We start from the raw sequence: 12,399 nt of genomic DNA, 5'->3' as shown, positions 1-12,399 counted from the left end.
TACTCAGAAGATTTCACCTTGTCTTTATTTTGCTTGAACAAAAGCACCATTAAAATAAATAAATGTGGCACTAGAATTACACCTTTGTGATGGCCCTCCCTTATTTCATTCGTATTGAGTTTCCAGTATAAGGACTAATATCCCAAGCTGGGATTGGAATATCAAGATTAAAAATACAAATTTAAGAGTTAGTAACTACATGCAATGTGGTCTAGTTATTTTCAGGATCTGTGCTTACACCCGATCATGTCATAGCAAGCCTCTGAGGGGAATAGTAGCACAATGTTTAATAGAGAATGTATTTAAATTTGTGGTGCTTGATGTCAAAACTGCAAATTTAGAAAGTGAATAACATTTTACTAAATGGTGTATCAATCAAATCCAAGTACATATTCTTGAATTGAAAGACCATTTCTACTTGATTAGTACATGTAAAACAATATTAATAGACTTACACCTCTGGTTAAGACACAAGTGCTAGAGCAACTTGGCGTGTCAGGAGCCTTCTTCAGATGATTGCAGGGGTGTGGGAAGAAAAAGTAGGGAGTGAGGTGGGGTAAGAAGAAGGGGATATTTGATTAGCAGATGGTTGGATAAAAGTCAAAAATCGTGAGATAAAGATAGAAGATGCACAGAATGAGAAGCCAGAGAAAGGAATATAGGTGGAATATAAGTTCCTTAAAATTGGTGGATTCAATGATCACACTGTTGGGTTGTAAGCTACCCAAACAGCAAATTATGTGCTGTTCATCCAGTTTGCATGTAGCTTCACTCTAGCAATGGAGGCAGCACAGGCCAGGATGATCAATATGGGAAGGAGGTTACTAACTCTGGTACTAACCATTTTCACTCTCCTTCTCATACTGACCTTTCCTAATTAAACAGTAGAACATATAATCTAACTCATGAATTGATGTTGAACATAGATTTCTCATCCCGTTTGATAAATCATATTTTAAAAGATGCTACACGGAGGTATAAAGTAAATCAGGTGAATTTAAAGAAAGAATGGGGAAACAAAACCTGGTGATCTTAAACAGAGAGCCTTGATGAGTTTAAAGGGAGCACAGGAAACAATGCCGCAGTGTGTTATCCGAGCATAGAAAATGGGGACACAGCAATTTTAAAGAGCATAGGCAACAAATCCTCATTGGTCTAAAGAAAACATAACATAAAACCACGTGCAAGTCAAATGCCAAAGCATCAATTCAATAGCAGGTGAAGTTTTACTGTATTAAATTAACAGAATAAAAAGGAAAATAGCTTCAATCGTCAATTTGGTGATCACCGACAGCAATGCTAAGCTGGTACATGCTCAGCAGGAAGATGTCCAACCCCCTTGGTTGTCCAGCATGGTGGCAAAGATGTTCTAGTGTCAGTAAATTATCTGGAATGAAAGGCTGAACCACAAGATGGATGCAGTGTTCCCATGAAATAATTAAGAGCAGTCAGATCTGGCCACAAAATCAAGGCCATCAAGTAAAAACACGAACAATGTTTTTCCAGCTGTTTATATACAATGTAACATTAAAAGTATTTATTTGAGACAGATCAAGAAATGAGAAAGGTATATATTTTGCAAGTGATTTCATTATATGGGACATTAACAAATGCAGTAAAAATAGGGGACAAGAAGGGAATAATAGAAATAAGGAGAAAAAAAAGTCAGTATTTAACAAGTATGGTTTCACCAATGATGCCTAATATTCTAAAATAATCTAAACAAAATAGGTTGATGGTAAAGAGGCCTCAGGTCTTGCCACTCGCCCCCAAAGGGGAAAAAATGTGACAGTGGAGTAGGGAAACAGGAGTGTAAGCACTAAAGTACAAATAGACAAGTGGTAACAAGGAAAGCATGTCATGTTATCAAAGTGTGAAGAAACCTGTAGTAAAAAAGTAACAGTCAACAAAAAACACATTCTCCAATGGACAACACAGTCATTGGTGGATATAAATAAATATCATAAAGGAAAACAAAAAGCATATGGGTAGAAATTCAACAGCACAAAAGAGAAATTATTTTCCATCATATGTTTTGAGCAATGCCACAGGAAATCTACCCATTTACTTATTGGGCTTTGTCGGAAACAGAGGCAGAATGGAAACATCTCATTTACACAATTAAATATGAAAGCTAAAAAATTTGTATTACACATTTGAAATAAATTCATACAGAATTCCAAAGTTTCTTTATGAAATTTCACAATTATTGCATCTAGTCCAATGTTATTGAAATAGTCTATTTAAATGGGTTTGAACCAGTTTCAACACTTGCTTTTCATTTATTGAAACAAAAGCCAATGTAACAATCTACTTTACAAAATAGTTTAATAAGTGCATGCGTTTCCAATAAATGATCAATAAATTTATTCAACTATTGAATGTGTTTACAGTTGTAAACCTGATACATACAAAGCTTTTGATTACACAAGATTGTTTTCATTGTCTGTCATAGTGTAATTAAACAAATTAAAATTAGTGCCACAACAAATGCTGTGATCTTTCACATTCATTGTCATGTAACGAATGCTTGTTGCACTTTTTTTCTATAAAAAATAACCAGTCTTTAGTGAGGAATCTTGATATTTAAAGACATTTTCAATAAACTGTAAATATAACCAGAGAATAAAGACGTAGCAATCTTAACCATAAAAGTAGTCAGTCAGAAATTACAGTATATTACACTCGACAACTCAATATCCAGTTACACACCAAACACAAGTAACTCAACTTGTTTTTTCACCTTGTCAGTTGACTGGCATTCTATACTGCAGCTCTGGACAGATCCTGGAAACTTTGGCAAATTGAAATATTAAACGCCGTGATAGTCCATGAGGTTATCAACCCACCTAGGTTTGTGAAAGTTGACGATACATCAAAGCTCAACAGCTAGTGATTGGTTCAGAGAAGGAAGTGCAAGAGGTGGCCTGCACAAATAGCTTACTACGTTACTGGTGGAAACATCAACCAGGTTTGTTTTTCTGTTGCATAGTTTGAAAGACAAAGGGAATGTTGTACACCGGTGTTTATATTTCAGAAGTACACAAGCAAGTGAGATTGCAGTGAGTTGTCCAGTGATAACCTTGGGACATGCTGATCCATGCAGAATTCTTTGAATGAGATTCTGCTACCTGTTGGCTGCAGAATATTGGTTTCGTTTCTGCTGTAACAGTTCAGTAATGGCCAGAAGCTTTTTCAAGACATGCTGAAAAAGATATCAGAAATAGCATTAGGTTTAGTTACTAGCAAAACAATCCCATTTTTCCCCCCAAACAAACAAAATGACATAATTTCAAGAAAACAGCTTATCCATCTTTCCAATGGCAATTAGTGACAGCATTGCCACTCTGCCAGCAATACCCATTTCCTGTTCATGAAACCAACCAACGTTCCTTAATGGTACACAAAATTGCTGGGGAAACTCAGCGGGTGCAGCAGCATCTATGGAGCGAAGGAAATAGGCGACGTTTCGGGCCCGAAACGTCGCCTATTTCCTTCGCTCCATAGATGCTGCTGCACCCGCTGAGTTTCCCCAGCAATTTTGTGTACCAACGTTCCTTAATGCTATGTGGATGGGAGAGTGGAGAAAAATGAGGGAAATACCTCTTAAATTAAAAAAAATAGAGTAATCTTCAAAACATTTTCACTGTCCAGTTAACAAATTCAATACTTAAAGGGCCTTTTCACGGGGCGAGTTGACGCAAGATGTCACCAGAGTGAAGAGGTCGTGGTCCAGCATGAGTCTCGCACGATATAACGGCAGTAGATAAAGAGTTCCCACGGTACTCGGCATTTATGTTATTCGTGCGAGTGACTTGGCCGTTTCCCGAGCTGTCGCGTTAAATCTTGAATGAACATCGTGAACTACACGTGACACAAATGATGTAACTTTTTTTTTCACACACTATATATATCCTCCCTTGGTTGAATCGGCTCATTTGGAGACATGCCTTTACGAAATAATTTCGAGTACAGGATGTTGGTTTTTTTCATTGACGCGCTGCATGCAGCTGCCCACTATGTGCATCGAAAACGTTTGCTTGAAGGCAGAAGGGAGAGATTAATTAAAAAGAGAATTAAGAGGAAGTCTCACTGGGTGAAGCCCATCTTTCAACGGAGAGCTCAATTTGGACAATATGAGCAACTGCTTAATGTGCTGTGCGAAGAGGATACAAGTGCATTCAAAAACTTTGTCAGAATTTCACCCGAGCTCTTTAATGAGTTAAAGAATAATTTGGGACCTCTGCTGAAGAAGACTGACACTGTAATGAGAAAAGCACTGGAACCAGGGTTGCGCATAGCAATCACCCTCCGCTACTTGGCCTCAGGCGATTCTTATACTGCGACTTTTTTACTTTGCAGCTGCAGGGCAGACAGACAGACTTATAAGAGAAGTTTAAGTTAACTGCAAACACAGCACTTTTACATCAATAGCAATGTATGTTTTTAAATCTTGGATAACATTAAATGGTTCTCCTCTTGATGAACTTATATATCGTTATATAAACTCACATGAGCACTCGGGAAACTCGGCAGCCTTCGTCTCCAGCAGGTTCCTTTTTCTCTCCCTGTTTCTATAATCCTCTCTGGATTTATCGTACAGAATCTCGTTAAATTGGAACCATTCTACAAGTTCCCCCTCTTGTTCCCTGGTGAAGTTATATGACTTTACCTTCTGCCATCTTCCCTTTACGTCTGTAGAGGCTATTCCTACAACGGCTACTGGGGAGGCAATCTGAATTGCACCTTGCTCACCCTCTCCCTGCTCCAAGGAGCCCACAGGCAGTGTTATCTGTGGCATCTCATGTTGCCTCTCCACCTGTCTCTCTTGCTGCGTCTCCTCCTCATTCTCCTGCATGGCAAAAACATCTCTGACCCGCTTTACCCCCTTCCTTTGAGATTTTCTGGGAGCCATCTCTGCAAGTGTTCCTGTTAAAAAGATTATCCAACAATGACAATTAGGTGGGACGTCCTCGAAGGACACATGTTCCCATGTGTCCTTTTGAGACCACCTTTTTTAGTCACCCTCTGTCCCCTCTGTCCAGCTTCCGGGTTTACCGTTCGCAGGAGTTCCCACGCGCTATATCTCTAAAATCTGAAGTTATGTAATGTCTAAAGGAACTGCAGACGCTGGTTAATGCTGGTTAATATGCACAGAAGGACACAAAATGTTGGTGTAACTCAGCAGGTAAGTCAGATCTGGGAAGAAAAGCATAAAAGGCTGGAGTAAGTCAGCGGGTCAGGCATCATCTCTGGAGAAAAAGAATAGGCGACGATTCGAATCGGAGCCCTTCTTCAGACATCCTAATCGGAATTGAGTCTGAAGATGTGTCTCGTCCCGAAACATCAGCTTTTTTTCTCCAGAGATGCTGCTTGACTCGCTGAGTTACTCCAGCTTTTTGTGTCTGTCTTCGGTTTAAACCAGCATGTGCAGTTCACTCCTTACACGGGTCTCTGCACAACATTGATTGGTAGCGTTCCGGACCCCTGGACCCGAGGACTCCGACCTGTATCTCTCAAAGAAGTACATGTGAAAAATATCTCACGGACCATAAAAATGCGTAACCTTTCAGTAAAGTCCCTTTTAAAGTCCCTTTTAAAGATTATAGTTATTTTCTTGAATCTCATTAACATAACTCATGAATAAGTTGATGTCCATATGCGGATGTAAATCTTTATTTTTATTTATTTTTTAAATTCAATCCCACTGAAGATAATTTGTAATCACCTTCTGTCCCCTCTGTCCAGCTTCCGGGTTCACCGTTCGCAGGAGTTCCCACGGTACCCGCAAGAGTTATTACGGATATCGCACGGATATCGCACTGGCCACTACGTTCATATAATGTTGCAATACTCAACCACAAGTGTACAAGTCACTCTTGGAGAAATTCAAATTTTCTTGAATTTTCTCCCGAGTGACCAAGTTACACGATGACCTGCCGTTAGCGCTACGGTGGTCCACGAATGCCGCACTGTTATCGCACGAGGTTCCCACGATGTTGAACTCTGGTTAACTCTTGCGTCAAGTCGCCCCGTGTAAAGGTGCCATTACAGAATTGTGGCAAATGCAGTACAACTAAAGACATATCATGATTAGTAATTAAGTTAAAAGATGAAACATTAAAGAAGATGCTTTGTAAAATATTATCTGACAGAGTTACCATCAAATTCAACAACTAGCTGCAAAGCACTTCAGGTGAAATATGAACTTTAATCATCTCTCCCAAACCATTGAGCTATCCCCAACTTTCGGGGAATTCTTTCTCCATAAGTTCCATAAGATCATGTTCTACAGTGTTATTTCACAAAAAAACAACAAAAGCTATGCTCCAATGATGTACCAGGCAGAAACCCCATGCATCTCACTCACACGATACTCAGTTACAGAACTGTTTTGTTTTTAAAATGGGGTAGAAAAAAGACTTGATTAGGTGGGGTTCATCACTCAGGCATAATTTATTCAGATGGAGTTGGTGCAATGGTAGTTGCAAATAGTTTACAATTTAAATATTCAGTTCAATTCTTGCCAGAGTAAAACAAAAACAATTTGTTGATCTATTAAAGCAGCACAAATTGTTCTTATTGTCAATATGGAATGTTGGCATGTACAGGCATTCGTGGTTGAAACTAAAGGCGGCACTGCCTCAAAAAGTCAGCCAGCGTCAATAAAGACGCACACCACCTTGGCCAAACTTTCATTTTCACTCCTACCTTCGGGATGGTGATACAGCAGTCTGAAAACCATGACACCAGGTTCAAGAGTAGCTTCTTCCCAACAACCGTCACCCTTGCACACTGCTCAACACTAATCCCTATTATGAACTATGGACTGTCTGGTTACACAAAGGATTCGGGGTGTTTTTGCACTGGTTTGATTTATTGAATTTTTGTTGTATTTTTTCCATGTGTTTAGTTTTTACATGCCGGTTATGCTGTTACAAGTAAGAATTTCATAGTTCCATTGTCTGCACATAGGGCAATTAAACACTCTTGACAAGTTTCTCATTTAAGAATACAGGGGTAGTTTATCATTTTTAATATTTAGGCCAAATGTGAGAACATTTTGAAAATTGACCACAATCGAGTAAAATAAGAAAATTATTTTTTATCTGGAACATTACTAAAACTCAAGGTAATCTGAATGATCCCTCTTTCTTTCTGAACAAACTGAATTACTTTTTATTAGTTTGCCGAATCTTCCACTGAAATTGTGTGCCAATATTTTTTGTAATATTTAATTTAAAATGAAACGTTCAGATAGTCACTACTAACCTGCTGGACTCCCCGTTCATTACTTAGGGTACGAAGTTCATCCGAATGTGCTGCACAAACCTCGTGCAAAGCCGCCATGTTACGAGATAAGTCAATCCTAAATTGCTCTGTAGTGTCAGGAACCTCAGGCACATTCTAAAGACAAAAATAAAACTTCTCATTTAAGAAGTAACAGATAAAATAACTTGTGTAAACATTTAACATCTTATAATATGCAAAGTGTTTCATTACTTTCTAAAATTGTACGTTACTCTACATTTAAGATAGGTGAAAAAGGAATATAGGCAATTATAGACTGGTTAACCTAGTATGGATACAGGATAAATCAGTGCGGTTGATACAAGGAAGTTCAAGGTTGAAGGAACATGTCAATGCATTGGACTGCCAGGCACAAAAGTGACGCATGGAATTAAACCTGAAAAAATGTAGGGTAATGTATTTACAGAGGAAATTCAAGGTAATATACAATCATGGTTAGGATTCTAAACATAGATGAATAGCACCTCCGAGATGATCCTTGAAAATGTGACTAATGAGGCAAACAAGTTGCTTGCCTCTAGTGTTCTATTCCATAGCTAATTAGTGTATTAATAAAACAGTAATTAGGCAATTTTTAATTGTTCTGCACAAAGTTCCTGTCACCACAATACATGGAGTACATCACCAGAAAGGCATAGAAAACATTTTCAAGGACATTACCAAAGCTGGAGAATTACATCGAAAAGAAACTGAATAGTCTCTGATGGTTTTCATTTGGGCAAAAAAATCTGAGAAGTGACGGAATTTGTAAATACAGATTACAGCCTTATAGATTCTACCACTTTTAAGTGCACATCCTGTTACCTCTCGCATATTATTGATTTTTGCAATTACCGCCCTATTAGACAATTCCAGAACCCGGATGCTATTTTCGTTTAGCAAATAATTTATGAAAACTGGGTTAGTTTATCCATGTAATTCCATGACATGTTGTTCTACCCATTATAGATACGAAAGCTGGAGTAACTCAGCGGGACAGGCATCATCTCTGGAGAGAAGGAATTGGTGACGTTTTGGGTTGAGACCCTTTTCTACCCATTATGTTTGTTTCTATCACCAGCCTTGCTGACCAGAATGTTTTAGTTAAAAGCTGAAAAGATGAAAATCAACATCTTCAGACATTACTACAAATGTTGTATTTTCCCCTTCACTAGCTATTGCATCACACCTGCATCTTCTGCAATCTGAGCTTCTGACATGTTCTTCCATTGCAATAACCACTTCCATTTCCCAATCATTACCAAGCCTTCCAGCCTTCTTTCCCGTTAGATTGTTTTGAATTGCTGCTTTATTTGCAGACTTAATATTCCTATACACCAATGGTGAACCACTCAGCCTCCACCCACCTTACACTTTGTTGCTCATATCTTAACCCACACAAATTCACAGAACCATTAGTGATCATGCTGTGTTGCATTTTGACCTTACTTCCCAAACATCTACAATTTGCAATTCGAAACATTAAGCATGAATCCAATAATTACTGCAACTCTCTGAACCTTTTTGAAAGCTTCTCAAAGCCTTGTTTCTGATTCTTGCTGTCCTGTACATGCTTTCCTCTTGCAATTTGGTGCCCATACTGTCAGCCATCTTTGTCCTTTAATTACCAATCTTTATGCCTTTAAGGATCTCCTTAGAATTTACCTTTCTAAGCTGGGTGAATTTTGCTCATACCCAACATCCCCTGGTTTAGCTTAGTTTTTTTTAAATATTGAACCATTGCAAATTCTGGACATTATTAATTCAAACCAGTATAAAATGAAGTTACAAAATGAGTATTTTGTGCAGAAATTCCAGGTGACATCTTCAAGGAGAATAATTCCTCCCCTGAGCTATTAGATGTACTTACCCCCAACTCATCTAGGAACATAATCATTCGATGCTTGTTACTTTTGATGAATGGATTTACACCTTCCATGTAGGGTTCCTATATTAAAATAAACTTGTCAATGCATGTCACCTTAAAAATGAGCATCATGCAGTGTGCAGAATATCAATAACATTTAGTGTGGATTGCCTGAATCAATTCTTCCCATAAGCTTGACATGAGGCAACATGATAATCAGCAAATGAACTGTGAACATTATCAAGGCAGATCTTTTAGAATCTGTGGAAACATTACCTGTAAAAATGTTAAAAAATTAAAGATGCCAGACCACATAACAATTCAATTAACCTGAACTTTCAAGAATCAGATTTAAAATACCTTAGCGCCAAATTCTACCAAGTTTGCTAAGTTTTGAAGAGACTTTGCAACAAGAGTGAGCGTTCTTGCAGCGGTGGAGGAAGGAGGATCTAAGAAAAGATTGAGGAAGAGTTATTGTTGTAGTAGATATCATTTTACCGTCACATTTTACTAAAAGTTTGCTCAATTTCTGCCAAAACGATCAATCATTTTGCAATCAGAAATAATTTTCTGATATCCTAACATTTTCCTATTATGCAATTTTGGATGATGTTAATTTTTTTAGAATGCTACTCAAGGGACTGTCCAGAAGATCATTGGAATAATCAAGTCTGGAAGAAAGCAAGTCATCGGTGAGTATGAGCACTGGACAAGCCAGAAAACAAGATGTGCAATGTTTTACTGCTGGATTCAGGGCACGCAGTAGAAGAAAACGGCATAAACTTTAAAAGACCAACTCAGGATCAGGTAAGACGCTAAAGCTGTGACCGTCTTGCGTAACATTTAAACAGCAGCCAGAAAATGTGCAGAATAATTGAGGTAATGGTTGGAAATTAACATGTTCAAAAACATTTCCTCATTCTCAAGGTAATCTATAAAGGTTCTATTAGAAAACCTTCCCAATTTCAAAATACAAACAAATTCTATCCCTTTGCTGTAAAAAACTGAATTGAAGTAGTGACAGGGATAGAAAACACAGTTGCTATTCCATTAATTTAACTTTGTAAAAATTCTACTCCATTAAATATACATGAAGGATTAAAAATTAAATGTTTCTTATTTCCGGCTACTGACTGAAAATTTAGATTTGCCTATAACTGGAAATAAACCTATATAATCTGAGGTGGGTACCATAATGGTGAACCAAAGCGTAACAATTTCACTCGATTTCTCAAGACCACCAGATAATAAATTCAAAATAATTGTTAGTTTCTCAATATAAAAGCAGATTATAACTCTGTAAAGCAAATAGTGATGGACCTTGTTCTGAGGAATAAAGTATTGTAACTGGAGCATTTTTCCAATGGGGGAAATACTTCACAAGAGTTGTTAGAATATAAAAATGTCAAGGGCCATGTTTGTTTAATGTTAATTTTAAAGTTTAAAAACTGTTCAGTGGAAAATTGAGAACTTAATGGGGATTTGAATCAGAATAATGCAATAACCACGATCAAACTAATTCTGAAAATTACGTTCACGGAATGCATTTGAGACAGTTTTTTAGACGGTGGAGCAAATAGATTTCGATGCACCCAAAGAATAGATCTGGTCACTTGTAATCAGACTAGATTAAATAGAAATCTCACAATAACCAGAATAGAATAACCAATCAAAAAGATTAAGATAGAAGTTGCGAGGAGAAACTAAGAACTTAGCAAGAGTATAAGGACTGATTAAGCAAGTGGTTGCATATGCAGATGGAATGCAAGGATCAAGAACTGCAAGAGCAACACCTGTATAAGAGTAGAAAAGTAGAGTATTATTTAAATGGTGTGAAACATTTAACTATTGGTGCCAGATGGATCTGAATGTCTTTGTACAAGAAATAAAATGACCACTTCAGAGACATCAAATAATTAAGACAAATGGATTGGAGCCCAAGATAAAGGAAATCTAGCTACAAACCATGACATGACCAGTACCAAGAATACCTTGTACCGTATACTCTTTACTTGACTTAGATATGATACAGGATAGATTCACAAGGTTGATTCCTGGGGTGAGGAGCTGATCCCATGGTAGAAAAATAAGCAAATAGTACGTGAATACAACTGGCATTGAAACTAATTCCCAAGGCACTGCTGTACTTCCTAAAATGTAGTGCCCAAAAGTTGACACATGTTTTTTTAGAATTGGAAGGTGAATAGAATTAGCAGCTGAAGAAGCTGACTTTGTTTCTCTCAAAACACAGCAAAAAAACTTTCCTTTAGGGGTGTAGTATATCAAAATCACTTGTGTAGTATATTGAAAATCACTTGTTTTCCATAGAAAGGTCAGAATACCCAAGATATGGATTTAAAATAAACCATAAACAGATACATCTTCTCATGTGGTGAGCTATAAAGATCTACAATGCATTGCCCGATGGCTTAGTAGAATCAGTTTCAATATCATGTTATTGAACAATATCAAATTAAATTATGAGTAAAGAGTAGCGGAGTAATCAGTTTCGACAAACAAAAAGACAGGCAAACAAAACATTTACTTTGCAGATGCAGTTCAAACTTATTTCCAACATTTTATTTCTAAATTTTTGCAAATGTAATATTTTTATTTTTATTAATTTAAAGTCAGCAAATTCACATTGGGTTGCAAAGCCTTTTTCTATTTTGCAATACACACTATAATACAATTTAGATAACAATATACATAATCAAATCAGCAACTATATGGTAATATTTAGACACAGAAGTGACAAATACACCAGGTACAAGTATAAAACCCTCAGATCATAACAAATATTGTATATTATACGTTCACAGGTTATAGTAGAAATAGGCCATTCGGCCCATCAAGTCTACTCCACCATTCAATCATGGCTGATCTCTGCCTCCTAATCCAATTTTCCTGCCTTCTTCCCATAACCCTTGACCCGTTCTAATCAAGAATTTGCCTATCTCCGCCTTAAAAATATCCACTCACTTGGCCTCCACAGCCCTCTGGGGCTACGAGTTCCATAGATTAACTACCCTCTGACTAAAGAAGTTCCTCCTCAATACAAGCAGCAAAATGACGAAAAGAAAAGCAAACATTTGCCTTAATTACTCAATCCTCCAGATACTCCAATTTTAATTAGCTTCTGTACAATGAACAGATTGAAGGTGTTGAAGTTGATATAGTGCAAATGCAGAAAAGGTGTCAAATTGCAAGAAATTTGAGAATTGTAGTTCATGGGCTGGTTT

The 12,399-nt window shown here is 37.4% G+C and overlaps 1 protein-coding gene across 1 annotated transcript in view; it reads right to left on the bottom strand.

Moving 5' to 3' along the window:
- Window positions 1–1,495: 1,495 nt before the first annotated feature.
- Window positions 1,496–12,399, bottom strand: part of rasa1 (RAS p21 protein activator 1) — a 94,896-nt gene continuing 83,992 nt past the window's right edge. Inside the window, 4 exon segments of the mRNA XM_033017241.1 lie at window positions 1,496–3,205; window positions 7,273–7,407; window positions 9,161–9,238; window positions 9,518–9,606. Of these exon segments, the coding sequence (XP_032873132.1) occupies window positions 3,128–3,205; window positions 7,273–7,407; window positions 9,161–9,238; window positions 9,518–9,606 (380 nt within the window). The 3' untranslated portion in view covers window positions 1,496–3,127.

Source organism: Amblyraja radiata, chromosome 3 (assembly GCF_010909765.2).
Source record: "Amblyraja radiata isolate CabotCenter1 chromosome 3, sAmbRad1.1.pri, whole genome shotgun sequence".
Classification (NCBI taxonomy): domain Eukaryota; kingdom Metazoa; phylum Chordata; class Chondrichthyes; order Rajiformes; family Rajidae; genus Amblyraja; species Amblyraja radiata.
This window is presented reverse-complemented; position numbering and strand designations above follow the sequence as displayed.